A 15,986-nucleotide genomic window follows, 5' to 3' on the forward strand; every position below is an offset into this window, starting at 1 on the left:
TTGTGACTGTACTCCATTCAACCACCACCCTCTGTCTTCTTTCAGCTAGCCAATTTCTGATCCACATCTCTAAATCACCCTCAATCCCCAGCCTCCGTATTTTTTGCAATAGCCTACCGTGGGGAACCTTATCAAACGCTTTGCTGAAATCCATATACACCACATCAACTGCTCTACCCTCGTCTACCTGTTCAGTCACCTTCTCAAAGAACTCAATAAGGTTTGTGAGGCATGACCTACCCTTCACAAAGCCATGCTGACTATCCCTGATCATATTATTCCTATCTAGATGATTATAAATCTTGTCCCTTATAATCCCCTCCAAGACTTTACCCACTACAGACGTGAGGCTCACTGGTCTATAGTTGCCGGGGTTGTCTCTGCTCCCCTTTTTGAACAAAGGGACCACATTTGCTGTCCTCCAGTCCTCTGGCACTATTCCTGTAGCCAATGATGACATAAAAATCAAAGCCAAAGGTCCAGCAATCTCTTCCCTGGCCTCCCATAGAATCCTAGGATAAATCCCATCAGGTCCCGGGGACTTATCTATTTTCAGCCTGTCCAGAATTGCCAACACCTCTTCCCTACGTACCTCAATGCCATCTATTCTATTAGCCTGGGGCTCAGCATTCTCCTCCACAACATTATCTTTTTCCTGAGTGAATACTGACGAAAAATATTCATTTAGTATCTCGCCTATCTCTTCAGACTCCACACACAATTTCCCATCCCTGTCCTTGACTGGTCCTACTCTTTCCCTAGTCATTCGCTTATTCCTGACATACCTATAGAAAGCTTTTGGGTTTTCCTTGATCCTTCCTGCCAAATACTTCTCATGTCCCCTCCTTGCTCATCTTAGCTCTCTCTTTAGATCCTTCCTCGCTACCTTGTAACTATCCATCGCCCCAACCGAAACTTCACACTTCATCTTCACATAGGCCTTCTTCTTCCTCTTAACAAGAGATTCCACTTCCTTGGTAAACCACGGTTCCCTCGCTCGACGCCTTCCTCCCTGTCTGACCGGTACATACTTATCAAGAACACGCAGTAGCTGATCCTTGAACAAGCCCCACTTATCCAGTGTGCCCAACACTTGCAGCCTACTTCTCCACCTTATTCCCCCCAAGTCACGTCTAATGGCATCATAATTGCCCTTCCCCCAGCTATAACTCTTGCCCTGCGGTGTATACTTATCCCTTTCCATCATTAACGTAAACGTCACCGAATTGTGGTCACTGTCCCCAAAGTGCTCTCCTACCTCCAAATCCAACACCTGGCCTGGTTCATTACCCAAAACCAAATCCAACGTGGCCTCGCCTCTTGTTGGCCTGTCAACATATTGTTTCAGGAAACCCTCCTGCACACACTGTACAAAAAACGACCCATCTATTGTACTCGAACTATATATTTTCCAGTCAATATTTGGAAAGTTAAAGTCTCCCATAATAACTCCCCTGTTACTTTCGCTCATATCCAGAATCATCTTCGCCATCCTTTCCTCTACATCCCTAGAACTATTAGGAGGCCTATAAAAAACTCCCAACAGGGTGACCTCTCCTTTCCTGTTTCTAACTTCAGCCAATACTACCTCGGAAGAAGAGTCCCCATCTAGCATCCTCTCCGCCCATCTAGCACCCTCTCCGCAGACCGGTATAGTCTGCTTTAAATGCTGCAGGACAGAGTTGTCTAGGTGGACGGCCATGGACTCCTTATATGCCTCGAGCATCAGCATGCCAATCCACAAAACATGTCCGACTGGGTATCTAGTTAGGCTTGTGTTTCTCACTTCGATGGTCCAACATTGAATGTCATGTACTTTGCAGATTTGTGAAGATTTCACTTGCTATTAAGTCCAACTCTAATGGTGGGATTCCAGAGTAATGTTTGGGAGGGTGGGGATTGCATTGGGGTAACTGGGAATGTTAATCAACACTCTTGGAGATGACAGCACAGACTAACGATCTGAGGAAAATTTTGTCCAACTCAAAACATTTTGATTATTAGTGCAATCACTGAAGTGTATGGCATTTTTACATTGTAACATATCAGCTCTTTTGGCATTGATTTGTCAGCCCTGCTCTGGGGTAATTTTTAAGCCTGGCTTCATGGGGAGGTGTACTTCAGATGCTGAAAGGTAGATCCTCACAGGTATGTTTGGATTACTAATATTGATCCCCTGACTTAGTTTGGAGAAACACCTCATGTAGTTCAGTGAGGACATCAGTTGACTATCTGGTACAAACAAACACTGTCCTGCAGACATGCAGACTGAGAAACTCCCATCCTGGCCTTTTAGCCCAGCTGGTCTCTGCTGTGGGCCTAATAGGATTGCTGCAGTTGACTTGGTGCCATAACTTAACAAAAACCAGGCAGGGCTTCCTGTCCCTGCTCACCACCTGGGATTCTGCTTTCCCGCATGTGTTGGTTTTTGGGTGCGTACACACGTAGGTTCATAATGCGGGACTGTTGCACTGTCAGAGGTGCACTTCCTTTGGATGAGACAACAAAATCACGTCTGCTGGTCCCACATTTCTGTTCTTATGCTGGCCAACATCCTTTCCCTCAGCCAACAAATAATTAATGATCATCACCTCCTCAGCCTGTGTAGAACACAGCTAGTGTGGGTCTCATTGCTTCATTTGTGTGAAAACTCAAACTTTGGTGGTAAGCGTTTACAAATACCAGTATTCATCAGGATAGATGAATAGGGTTTTTTGCACAATAAGTATTGCATGACTTTATGAGCCATTATCCCGTGTCAATTATTGATTATACCCTACAGAACTTGTCTGGAAGCCAAAGTAGAGCCAATGGGCGTTCACTTTGCCATGTTCATACCCACCCTGGAGAATCTGTGCACTGCAGAGCAGAAAGAGAAATGGCTGCACCGATCTTACACCCAGCAGATCATCGGCACCTATGCCCAGACAGAGCTGGGTCACGGTTAGTGTTTCCAGAAGGATCATTCGGTACTTGAAAAAAGGGTCTCCAATTGTGGCACTAGAAAATTGTGAACACGACCTGGCCAGCAGGATGCCCTCATCTCAGCTAAATACCAACTGAAAGGCACTGGGTGGGTGGGCCGCAGGTGCTTGGTGCGCAGTGTGTTCCTCATCTCGGCACTACTGTCGAGGCAGAGACCATACAGCAGGCAGATGCTGAAGACAACTGGTGGGCCATCCTTGCACACCTCCAGGTGTAACATGCTGGCCCATCTCTTGGCTGACATTGGCAGAGGGATGAGAGCTGGCCACCTTCACAAGGTTAGCTAAGGACAAGCATGTGGCACAAAGCGACTGACAAATTTGTCATTTTGCAAAAAATGAGTTGGAAAGTTCATCTAACTCGGCTAAGAGGAAAGCGAGAGTGGAACTGTACTTAGCTCAAAAAAGAAAACTAATCTTAGCCTGGTTTATTGATGAATAAAACCCTGTACCATTCTGCCAAAGCCAAACTGAAATTGGAACCCAAATCTGGTGCTTAAGGATTTCTGCAGCAAAGCAGACTTTTATCCTATTAAAATATTTTGGGAATGACTGACATAGGCCATTTTGTACGCTGATATACTGTGGTACTTTTAAGTACTATTCAATATTAATTTACCCAGCCTCACTTCATTTTCACACCTGGAGTGTCGCTCTTGAGATGTTCAGTGTGATAAGCCATGACCATCACCACAACCTGTCTTATCCTTCATCCTCCCACCTGCCCGTTCCGAGGTTTTCACTTTGGGTGGGTTTGACCCAACAATGTCACCGAGTGAATGTTGTCTAATTCTTTAATTTGCTAAATGCTCAGTGGTGCCTGTACACTTATTCTGATGGCTTTTGCACGTTAATAATTTGCTTAGAATACATGCTCTGAATCACTTTACAGAATTCATGCTGGTGATTTATGTAATAATGGATGGCAAGCAGTGTCTTAATTAACTGGCTTTCGCAATGTGAAAAAAGATGCCCAAATCCTAGCTTCTCCTGTTGCAATCCGTTCTGATGATTAACTGAATGCGAGGCATGTTCTTCTCACTTCTCATTTACCCCACACTAACCAAGCCTTTTACTATTTAATCCAGCCGGCCAATGTATGAATTCTGGACATTTGAGAGCTGGTAGTCTGTTTAGCCCAGGGAACATTAAATCGAAGCGCATGTGTGTGTGCGGTATATGTGTGCGAGAAGGTGCGAATATACAGAGACTAGACTGCAGAAGTAGTATGCCACATATAATGTGTATCTCCCAAACTCAACTTTTATTGATCACTTTATTTATATCGTGAGAAAAATGGCTCAAAGTAGAAGGTATGGATGGGCATGAATGTTTTGAAAGTACTCTATTTTCACTCCTCAGTCCCTCATTTAAGTGAGCATGTTCTCCATAATCTGGGATTTGGCAGATTCGCTAACCCGGAGGTGATGTAAAATGTTGAATTGTATATCAACTGCTTCAAGAGGCATTCAAAACATTTGTGACTCAAGTTTAAAAAAACGTTTTTTTCTTTATTCTCCTTTTTCGCATTTTCTCCCAAATTTACACCCATCAACAATAAACAATAATCAGTAATAAACAATAATCAGTAACAAATATGTCAATCCCCATATCGATAACAACAATCCCATCCTCCCACAAAACCCAAAACATTCGCCCACATGTTCACATAACCAACTGACAAAAAGGAATCAGGAATCACCCATCGCCCCCATTAACACCCATCGCCCCCAACTAATGCTCGATGTTATCCAGTTCTTGAAAGTGCATAATGAATAATGCCCATGAATTGTAGAACCCTTCTGTCCTTCCCCCCCCAGTTCAAACTTAACCTTCTCAAGAGTCAAGAATTCCAACAGATCCCCCCCCCACGCCAGGGCACAGAGTGGAGAGGTTGCTCTCCAACCCATCAGAATCCGCCTTTGGGTGATCAGTGAGGCAAAGGCCTCATCTGCCTCCGCACCCGTTTCCAACCCTGGCTGGTCCGACACCCCGACTATGGCTTCCCGGGGGCCCGGGTCCAGTTTCACGTGCACCACTTTAGAAATTACCCTAAAAATCTCCTTCCAGTAATCCTCTAGCTTTGGACAGGACCAAAACATGTGAACGTGATTAGTGGGGCCCCTCCCGCAACATTCACTACTTCTACTCCTTCAAAGAATTGGCTCATCCTCGCCCTCGTGAGGTGTGCTCTATATACCACCTTCAGCTGTATCAGCCCCAACCTCGCGCACGAGGTGGAGGCATTCACTCTCCGGAGCACCTCACACCAGAACCCCTCCACCATATCCTCTCCCAACTCTTCCTCGCACTTTACTTTGATCCCTCCCAGTGGTGCCTTCTCCTCCTCCAAAATAGCTCCGTAGACCGCTGACACTACCCCCTTCTCCAGTCCCCCTGTCGTCAGCACCTCCTCCAGCAATGTGGAGGCCGGCTCCTCCGGGAAGTTCTGTATCTCCTTTCTGGCAAAATCTCGAACCTGCATATATCTAAACATGTCCCCCTGCTCCAGCCCATACTTTGCTTCCAGCTCCTTCAATCCTGCAAACCGACCCCTACGAAAGAAATCTTTCAGTGTCTTAATCCCCTTCTCCTCCCATTTCTGAAAATTTCCATCCCACCTCCCTGGCTCAAATCGGTGGTTCCCCCGAATTGGCAGTTCCCTTGACCCTGCCCCCAACCCGAAGTGTTGGCGAAACTGCCTCCAAATTCTCAATGAAGCTATTATTACCGGACTCCCTGAGTACTTCTCCGGGGCTATCGGTCGCGGCGCTGTTGCTAGTGCTTTCAATCCCGACCCCCTGCACAAACTCTCCTCCATTCTGACCCTGGGAATCAACCGGTCTTACCCAGCTCCGCACCTTCTCCACATTCGCCGCCCAGTAGTAACACATCAGGTTCGGAAGACCCAAACCCCCTGCCTGTCTTCCCCTCTGTAGCAGCACCCTTCTAACTCTGGCCACCTTCCCTCCCCAAATGAACAACGTAATCCTTCCTTCAATCTCTCTGAAAAAAGCCTTTGGCAGGAAAATCGGCAGGCATTGAAAAATAAACAGAAATCGTGGCAATACGTTCATTTTAATCGTCTATACCCGACCCGACAGTGACAGAGGGAGACCATCCCACCTTGCCAGATCAGCTTTCACTCTCCCCACCAAACTAGAAATGTTGTACCTGCGGAGCCCCCCCCCCCCACCCCCCCCACCCCCAATCCCGGGCAACCTGCACCCCCAGCTACCTAAAGTGAGTCCCTGCCCTACGGAATGGCAGCCCCTGCCCCCACACCCGACCGAGATACCACAAAATACTCACTCTTGTCTAGATTCAGCTTGTACCCCGAGAAAGACCCAAATACTCTAAGCAGTTCCAATACTCCCCCTATCGACACACTCGGTTCCGACACGAATAACAGCAAGCCATCGGCATATAAGGGCACCCCATGCTCTATCCCCCCGCACTATTCCTTTCCATACCCCCAAACTTCTTAATGCGATGGCTAACGGCTCAATCGCGAGTGCAAACAGCAGGGGGGACATAGGACATCTCTGCCTAGTCCCACGATGGAGACAAAAATATCTCGAGCTGATGTTGTTTGTGCGGACACTCGCCCTCGGCTCCTTATATAGTAGCTTTACACAATTCACAAATCTTGGTCCAATCCCAAACCGCTCCAGAACTGCCATCAAGTGAAATGAAATGAAATGAAAATCGCGTATTGTGACGAGTAGGCTTCAATGAAGTTACCGTGAAAAGCCCCTAGTCGCCACATTCCGGCGCCTGTTCGGGGAGGCTGGTACGGGAATTGAACCGTGCTGCTGGCCTGCCTTGGTCTGCTTTAAAAGCCAGCGATTTAGCCCAGTGAGCTAAACCAGCCCCTTTCCAAGTACCCCCATTCCACCCGGTCGAACGCCTTCTCAGCGTTCAATGCCACAACCACCTCTGTTTCCTTCCCCTCTGCCGGTGCCATAACGACATTCAATACCCTTCTAATGTTTGAAAAGAGCTGCCTCCCTCTCACGAACCCCGTCTGATCTACACCTAACACCTTCGGGAGGCACTCCTCCAGCCTACCCGCCAGTACCTTCGCCAATACAAATCATCCACATTCAGAAGTGATATGGGCCTATATGACCCACACTCCGTCGGACCCTTATCTTTTTTTAGCAACAGGGAAATTGATGCCTGCCCCAAGGTTTGTGGCAACACCCCCTTCCCTATCGTCTCTTCAAACATCCCCACCATCAGGGGTGCCAGCTTATCCTTGAATTTTTTATAATATTCCACCGGAAACCCATCCGGCCCTGCCACCTTCCCAGACTGCATCCTCCCAATCGCATCCTTTATCTCCTGCTCCACTATCGCTCCTTCTAATGTAGCCCTGTCCCCCTCCCCTAACCTCGGGTACTCCAACCCATCTAGAAATTCCTGCATCTCACGATCTCCTCCGGGTGGCTCTGCCCTGTACAACCTCTCATAAAATTCCTCAAAAACCTTGTTAATCAGATCCGGCGCCACCACCAACTTCCCTGCCCTATCCCTCACCTGCACAATTTCCCTTGACGCTGCTTCCCACTGGAGCTGACCTGCTACAGACTTATCTCCATATTCGTAAACTGCACCCCTTGCTCGTCTCAGTTGGCGCACCACCTTCCTGGTAGATCGTCGGTCAAAGCTCGCCTGTAGTTCCTTCCTCTTTTCCAGCATTGCTGGGATCCCATCCTCTGCATAACTCCTATCTACCTCCAACATCTCATCTATTACCCTCTGCTGCTCTAACCTCTCCTCTTTGTCCACCCTGGCCTTATATAAGATCTCCTCTCCCCTCACCACCGCCTTTAGAACCTCCCAGACGACCGCCTTCGACATCTCACCCGTACAGTTGAAACCTACATATTCCTTAATTACCGTTTCAATTTTGTCACAGAACACTTGGTCCCCCAAAAGTCCCACATCTAATTTCCACCCCAGCCTCTGCGCTAACCCCGTCTCCAGCACCATATCCGCCCAATGCGGAGCATGATCTGACACTGCAATTGCTGAGTATTCCGACCCCTTAACACCAGCCAGCAAAGCCTTCCCCACCACAAAAAGGTCGATCCGCGAGTATACCTTATGGACTGCTGAGAAAAACGAGTACTCCCGCTCCCTCGGGTGCAGAAACCTCCAAGGGTCCACCCCCCCCATTTCCACCATTAGCCCAGCTAATGCCTTCGCCCCCCCCTGATGGGACCAGCGAGCGTGGCCGTGACCTGTCCAACCTGGCTCCTGCACCAAGTTCCAGTCCCCCGTCCCCCGTCCCCCCCCCACTATCAGTTTGTGTTGTCCAAGTCAGGGATGGCCCCAAACACCTTCTTCGCGAATCCCACATCGTCCCAATTTGGGCCATATACACTGAACAGTGCCACTAACCTCCCCTCCAGCGCCCCTGTCACAATCACATATCTACCCCACTGATCTGCCACCACCTTCTCCATCTGGAAGCATACTCTTTTGCTGACCATTACCGCTACCCCTCGAGCCCTTCCATCGAGTCCAGAGTGAAACACCTGACTAACCCAGCCCTTGTTAAGTCTCACCTGGTCCTTCACCCTCAAGTGAGTCTCCTGCAGCATTGCCACATCGGCTTTCAAACTTATAAGATGCGCAAGCACCCTTGACCTCTTGACCGGACCTCCTAACCCCCTCACGTTCCACATGACAATCCTAACTGGGGGTCTCTTACCCCCCCCCCCACACCCACACCCACCCTTCTTATCCACCATCATCATACCACCGGACCCTGCCCCATGAGCCTGACAGGCTCCTATCCATTGTTAACATCGAACCCCTTCCCCCCCCTCCCAAAACCCCCCTCTACATTTCCTCTCGAAAAAACATCTCCCAGCACCAATCCCTTCACTCCCCCCCCCCTTCGCTTGCCTCGTAGGCCCATCGAAACCTGCCAACCAGGCTCCAATATCCGCAGCCCTCCTCTCACCTCACCTCCGTTCACTAGCCGACTTTAGTTAGCTAGCACGGGTGGCTCCCCCCCGCCACGCTATACCGTCCCCTCCCACCCAGTCCCAGAGAAAGAAGAAACAAAAACAACAATCCAACCCATACAATTCACTAAACTAAGATATAACCGTCGCAACACAGAATGCCAATCAACCCAACTAATAACTTAAACTCAAAGAACATTACAGCGCAGTACAGGCCCTTCGGCCCTCGATGTTGCGCCGACCTGTGAATCCACTCTAAAGGCCATCTACACTATTCCCTTATCGTCCATATGTCTATCCAATGACCATTTGAATGCCCTTAGTGTTGGCGAGTCCACTGCCCTATCCAATCCTCTGATTATCTTGTATGCCTCAATTAAGTCACCTCTTAACCTTCTTCTCTCAAACGAAAACAGCCTCAAGTCCCTCAGCCTTTCCTCATAAGATCTTCCCTCCATACCAGGCAACATTCTGCTAAATCTCCTCTGCACCCTTTCCAATGCTTCCACATCTTTCCTATAATGCGGCGACCAGAATTGCACGCAATACTCCAAATGTGGCCACACCAGAGTTTTGTACAGTTGCAACATGACCTCATGGCTCCGAAACTCAATCCCTCTACCAATAAAAGTTAACACACCGTACGCCTTCTTAACAACCCTCTCAACCTGGGTAGCAACTTTCAGGGATCTATGTACATGGACACCGAGATCTCTCTGCTCATCCACACTGCCAAGAATCTTGCCATTAGCCCAGTACTCTGTCTTCCTGTTATTCCTTCCAAAATGAATTACCTCACACTTTTCTGCATTAAACTCCATTTGCCATCTCTCAGCCCAGCGCTGCAGCTTATCTATGTCCCTCTGTAACTTGTAACATCCTTCTGCACTGTCCACAACTCCACCGACTTTAGTGTCATCTGCAAATTTACTCACCCATCCTTCTACGCCTTATAAAAATGACAAACAGCAGTGGCCCCAAAACAGATCCTTGTGGTACACCACTAGTAACTGGACTCCAGTCTGAACATTTCCCATCAACCACCACCCTTTGTCTTCTTCCAGCTAGCCAATTTTTTATCCAAACTGTTAAATCACCCTGAATCCCATGCCTCTGTATTTTCTGTAGTAGCCTACCGTGGGGAACCTTATCAAACGCTTTACTGAAATCCATTTACACCACATCAACTGCTTTACCCTCATCCACCTGTTTGGTCACCTTCTCAAAGAACTCTATAAGGTTTGTGAGGCACGACCTACCCTTCACAAAACCGTGTTGACTATCTCTAATCAAATTATTCCTTTCCAGATGATTATACATCTTATCTCTTATAAACCTTTCCAAGATTTTGCCCACAACAGAAGTAAGGCTCACTGGTCTATAGTACCTGGGTTGTCTCTACTCCCCTTCTTGAACAAGGGGACAACATTTGCTATCCTCCAGTCTTCTGGCACTATTCCTGTAGACAAAGATGACTTAAAGATCAAAGCCAAAGGCTCAGCAATCTCCTCCCTAGTTTTCCCAGAGAATCCTAGGATAAATCCCATCCGGCCCAGGGGACTTATCTATTTTCACACTTTCCAGAATTGCTAACACCTCCTCCTTATGAACCTCAAGCCCTTCTAGTCTAGTAGCCTGAATCTCAGTATTCTCCTCGACAACATTGTCTTTTTCCTGTGTGATTACTGACGAAAAATATTCATTTAGCACCTCTCCTATCTCCTCGGACTCCAAGCACAACTTCCCACTACTGTCCTTGACTGGCCCTACTCTTACCCTAGTCATTCTTTTATTCCTGACATATCTATGGAAAGCTTTAGGGTTATCCTTGATCCTACCTGCCAAAGACTTCTCATGTCCCCTCCTGGCTCTTCTTAGCTCTCTCTTTAGGTCCTTCTTAGCTAACTTGTAACTCTTGAGCGCCCTAACTGAACCTTCATGTCTTATCTTTACATAAGCCTCCTTCTTCCTTTTGACAAGTGTTTTGACTGCTTTAGTAAACCACGGTTCCCTTGCTCGACCACTTCCTGCCTGACAGGTATATACTTATCAGGGACACGCAGTAGCTGGTCCTTGAACAAGCTCCACATTTCCATTGTGCCCATCCCCTGCAGTTTTTCTCTCCATCCGATGCATCCGAAGTCTTGCCTCATCGCATCATAATTGCCTTTCTCTGTAACAATGTGAAGAGAAGTAAATTACAATACACGTCAGTAAAAAGAAAGTTATAACATTTATACATTTTCCAGCCCCCAATCACAGTCCACAGTCTTTCTTCCAGCTCCGCTCCTCATGTCTGTCCCAAGCCTTCTGCCCTCACGAAAGCTTCAGCCGCCTCCGCTGTCTCGAAATAAAAGTCTTTGGAACCATACGTCACCCTCAGCTTCGCCGGGTATACCATACCAAATCGCACCCCCTTTTTGTACAGTGCCGCCTTCACTCGCCCGAACGCCACTCGTCTTTTTGCCAACTCCACCATCAAGTCCTGGTAGATCCGAACTCCGGCACCATCCCACTGCACCTCACGCTTCTGCTTCGCCCAGCTTAACACCTTCTCCTTCATGCAGTACTTAGGGAAACAGATGATTACTGCTCTTGGCGGCTCATTCACTTTGGGCTTCGGCCTTAACGATCGATGAGCTTGGTCCAGTTCGTACTGAGAGGGGTTCTTACCCCCCCCCCCATCAGCTTTGCCAACTTCTTAGCAAAGTACTCTGTTGGCCTTGGACCCTCTATCCCTTCGGGCAAGCCCACAATTCTTAGATTGTGCCGCCTCGAGCGATTCTCCAAGTCCTCAAGCTTTGCTCGGAGCCCTCTGTTCACCTCCACTGCCCTCCGCAGCTCGTCCCACATTGAGGTGAGCTGTACGCTGTGCTGCGACACGGCCTCCTCTACTTCCTTCATCTTCTCGCCCAGCTCTCTCACCTCAGCCGATGTCTTTGCCACAGCTACTCTCACCGGGGCGATTGCCTCCTCCACCAATGACTTCAATGTGACCGCCATCTCCTTCCTCAAAGCCTCCATGTGCCTCGCAAACTGCTTTTCCAGCTCCACCGCCATCACCTCGGTCATCTTCTCCACTGTAAGTAGTGCGGCCCCACCATGCGGTCCGGTCTTCGCCATCTTGTCAGCACTTTTGCTCGTCTTCTTATTCAACTGCGAGCCCGCGTTTCCTCCCTTCCTCGACGCTTATTTTCGCATCCTTTAACGGTTTATTATTTTTCCTTTTTCTCACTCTTCCTTCTTTAATCTCAAATTTCTTTAAAACTTCTTTCTCTTCTTTTTTTTTTTGTATACCTCCAGAATTTCCCTGGGACTGGGCTTCAGTCTTCTTACCACATTCTAGGCGGGAGCCACCCGATGTGGGATATCTCACCTACATCACGCCCGGGCTTCGGGCCTGCAGCCTCGGCCTCCGTTTGGCTCTGCCCCCGCTGCTTCCTTCAAGTTTTCAGGAGAGAATTTTTTTTTTCTCTTTTCCTCTCCGTGCTATTTGAGCCCTTCGGCTTTCAGGATGCTCCTTGGGGAACAAGTCGCGATCCCCGTTATTTGTGACTCAAGTTATTGTCTGTTTCATCGAGTACTCATCACTGAGCTTGTTTTAAAGAACTTTAGATAATTGACAGGCTCAGGGGTAGTTTTCCTCTAGTTTATCATCAGCAGAGAGCTGGCCAACTCCCAGCTGTTGACAACTGGCGCCGAGATCAAACATAAGTGGCAGTTAGGAAATATTGCAGTCACGGTATGTTACTACAGTCCAGATTTCATGGGAAATTCTAAGACTCGAGGGTGACATGGCGGCGCAGTGGTTAGCAGTGCTTCCTCACAGCACCAGGAATCCAGGGTTGATTCCGACCTTGGATGACTGTGTTGAATTTGCATCTTCTCCCCGTGTCTGCATGTCCTCCCGATGCTCCGGTTTCCTCCCACAGTCCAACGATGTACAGGTTAGGTGCATTGGCCATGCTAAATTGCCCCTTCAAAAGGTTAGGTGGGGTTACGGGGATAGGGTGGGGATGTGGGTCTATGTGGGATGCTCTTTTGGAGGGTCAGTGCAGCCTTGATGGGCCGAATGGCCTCTTTCTGCACTATACTGATTCTATGACCCAACCTGAAAGAGTTAACCCGGAGGTGTTACTGACCTGGGCGTTACATCGTGATGTGTACTTTGTGACCACGTATGCAGCAGATGCCCTTGATGGTCCCAGTGCCTTCAGTGACTGTGACTAATTTCTGCTCCAGATTCAACACTTCCTTGCAATAATAATTTTGCCTTGATTGACAGTGATTACTTCAGCATGCCAGAGTTAATCAAATTACTAATGAAACCCGTATGTGTGTCTGTGTCTGTCTCTGTTTGACCATTCCTGTTCGTGTCCCTGCAATCCCTCTGCCCGTGTCTTCACAGCTATGTGCACCGTGGACGGCCAGAGCCTCTGGATCTCCACCTGGGCATGTTCTTGCCCACCATCCTCAACCAGGCTACCCCTGAACAGCAAGATCGCTTCTTCATGCCAGCTTGGAACCTGCAGATCATTGGCACCTATGCCCAGACTGAGATGGGCCATGGTATAGTACAGTAATTTGGTTAGAATTTAAAAAGACTCTGACCTCTCAATCCTTTCAGCCCTATAAAGCTTCTGGACTCCTGACTCTATGCCCACTTGGTAACGGGGTTATTGGTCTATCCCGAACTTCACGTGCTTCCCGTGTTAGTCCCGAACACAGCTAAGTAATCGAGATGTAGTTCGGATGGGGGAATGCTTCTTGCAATTGCACAGTTCTTCCAGATTTGGAGGTGAGTGATTGACACTGCATGTTCACCTGGTTTAGAATCAAGTGCTCTCCATTGCAATCCCTGGGTAGCCCATCTCTCTCAACCAGTTCTTTGCTTCAAACAAAAGGGTTGGAAATAGAGTTCCCAAGGGTTCTTAAAGAGCCCATGTCTAAACCTCTTGCATGTGTCTTTTTTTACAATTGACGGTCATTGCCGTAGGATGAACCCATTGGGCCATCATTGGATTGTCCGATTTAAAGAAGCAATTGTGTCTGAATGACTCTCTTCTGTTTCTCCCAGTTCCTTCCTCAATAAGATTCTCTTGTTTTAGAACCATGCCTTGTCAGCCTCTTTGCATCACTGCATTACCAGTGACAGACAAACAATCTGCAAATGTAACCACGTTTTAAGGAGGGTGGAGGGGGAGATTTAACATTTTTGCACTAGTTACTGAGGGATATCAGTGGTAGATAATGGGACACTTTTCTGCCCAAACACCCCTAGAGCAGTGCATGGCTTGGTCAGGGTATCTTTTTATTGCCCCAAGCCAGGCTTTAATCCATCCCTTCTCCTTTCCTGTTTGGACCATTGATACTTGCTAACAAAACCCCCTTCATGTTCCCAGACGTCTTTTGACTCCCGCTTTCTAACTTTGAATAGAAAACAAACTATCGATCGATAGCTTGCAGAAACCCTGGGCTGGATTCTCCGATTCTGAGACTAAGTGCTGACGCCGGCGTGGGAACAGTGGTGTTTTACGACAAGAAAACGGCGCAACAGCTGCACTGATTCAGCAACTCTGAATGGGCTAGCACCATCGCCACGTGGAACAAACAGTTCCATGCAAAACGGCGCCGGACTCGCCGGGTCCATGATTGGCGAACATGAGGCTCGCACACCACAGACGCACTTAAACGACCCATTTCCCTGCTTACAGCTGACAAGATGGCTGGAAGGAGAGCAGCGGCACGCTTCACGGACATAGAACATAGAAAATACAGCACAGAACAGGCCCTTCGGCCCATGATGTTGTTCCGAACTTTTGTCCTAGATTAAGAACAAATTAATCTACACCCCATCATTCTACCGTAATCCATGTACCTATCCAGTAGCTGCTTGAAGGTCCCTAATGTTTCCGACTCTACAACTTCCACAGGCAGTGAATTCCACGCCCCCATTACTCTCAGGGTAAAGAACCTACCTCTGATATCCCTCCTATATCTTCCGCCATTCACCTTAAATTTATGTCCCCTTGTAATGGTTTGTTCTACCTGGGAAAAAAGTCTACTCTATCTATTCCCCTGATCACCTTATAAACCTCTATCAAGTCGCCCCTCATCCTTCTCCGTTCTAATGAGAAAAGGCCTAGCACCCTCAACCTTTCCTCGTAAGACCTACTCTCCATTCCAGGCAACATTCTGGTAAATCTCCTTTGCAACTTTTCCAAAGCTTCCACATCCTTCCTAAAATGAGGCGACCAGAACTGCACACAGTACTCCAAATGTGGCCTTACCAAGGTTTTGTACAGCTGCATCATCACCTCACGGCTCTTACATTCGATCCCTCTGCTAATGAATGCTAGCACACCATAGGCCTTCTTCACAGCTCTATCCACTTGAGTGGCAACTTCCAAAGATCTATGAATATAGACCCCAAAATCTCTCTGCTCCTCCACATTGCCAAGAACCCTACCGTTAACCCTGTATTCCGCATTCATATTTGTCCTTCCAAAATGGACAACCTCACACTTTTCAGGGTTAAACTCCATCTGCCACTTTTCAGCCCAGCTCTGCATCCTATCTATGTCTCTTTGCAGCCGACAACAGCCCTCCTCACTATCCACAACTCCACCAATCTTCGTAGCGTGTGCAAATTTACTGACACACCCTTCAACTCCCTCATCCAAGTCATTAATGAAAATCACAAACAGCAGAGGACCCAGAACTGATCCCTGCTGTACGCCACTGGTTACTGGGAACAAGGCTGAATATTTGCCATCCACCACCACTCTCTGACCTCTATTGGTTAGCCAGTTCGTTATCCAACTGGCCAAATTTCCCACTATCCCATGCCTCCTTACTTTCTGCATAAGCATACCATGGGGAAACTTATCAAATGCCGTACTAAAATCCATGTACACTACATCCACTGCTTTACCTTCATCCACGTGCTTGGTCACCTCCTCAAAGAATTCAACAAGACTTGTGAGGTAAGACCTACCCCTCACAAATCCGTGCTGACTAT

At 48.0% G+C, this 15,986-nt stretch overlaps 1 protein-coding gene across 3 annotated transcripts in view; it reads left to right on the top strand.

The window, feature by feature from the left end:
- Nucleotides 1-15,986, top strand: part of acox1 (acyl-CoA oxidase 1, palmitoyl) — a 153,263-nt gene that overhangs the window by 47,251 nt on the left and 90,026 nt on the right. The window contains exon 3 of one of the 3 annotated variants that reach the window (XM_072482999.1): nucleotides 2,783-2,943. The exons of 1 other annotated variant lie outside the window; for it this stretch is intronic. In XM_072482999.1, coding sequence (XP_072339100.1) covers nucleotides 2,783-2,943 — 161 coding nt within the window. Of the gene's footprint in view, nucleotides 1-2,782; nucleotides 2,944-13,373; nucleotides 13,535-15,986 lie in introns of all 3 variants that reach the window. One more of the 3 variants, XM_072482998.1, reaches the window with a different exon arrangement.

The sequence above is a fragment of the Scyliorhinus torazame genome, chromosome 18 (genome assembly GCF_047496885.1).
Source record: "Scyliorhinus torazame isolate Kashiwa2021f chromosome 18, sScyTor2.1, whole genome shotgun sequence".
In the NCBI taxonomy this organism is placed as follows: Eukaryota; Metazoa; Chordata; class Chondrichthyes; order Carcharhiniformes; family Scyliorhinidae; genus Scyliorhinus; species Scyliorhinus torazame.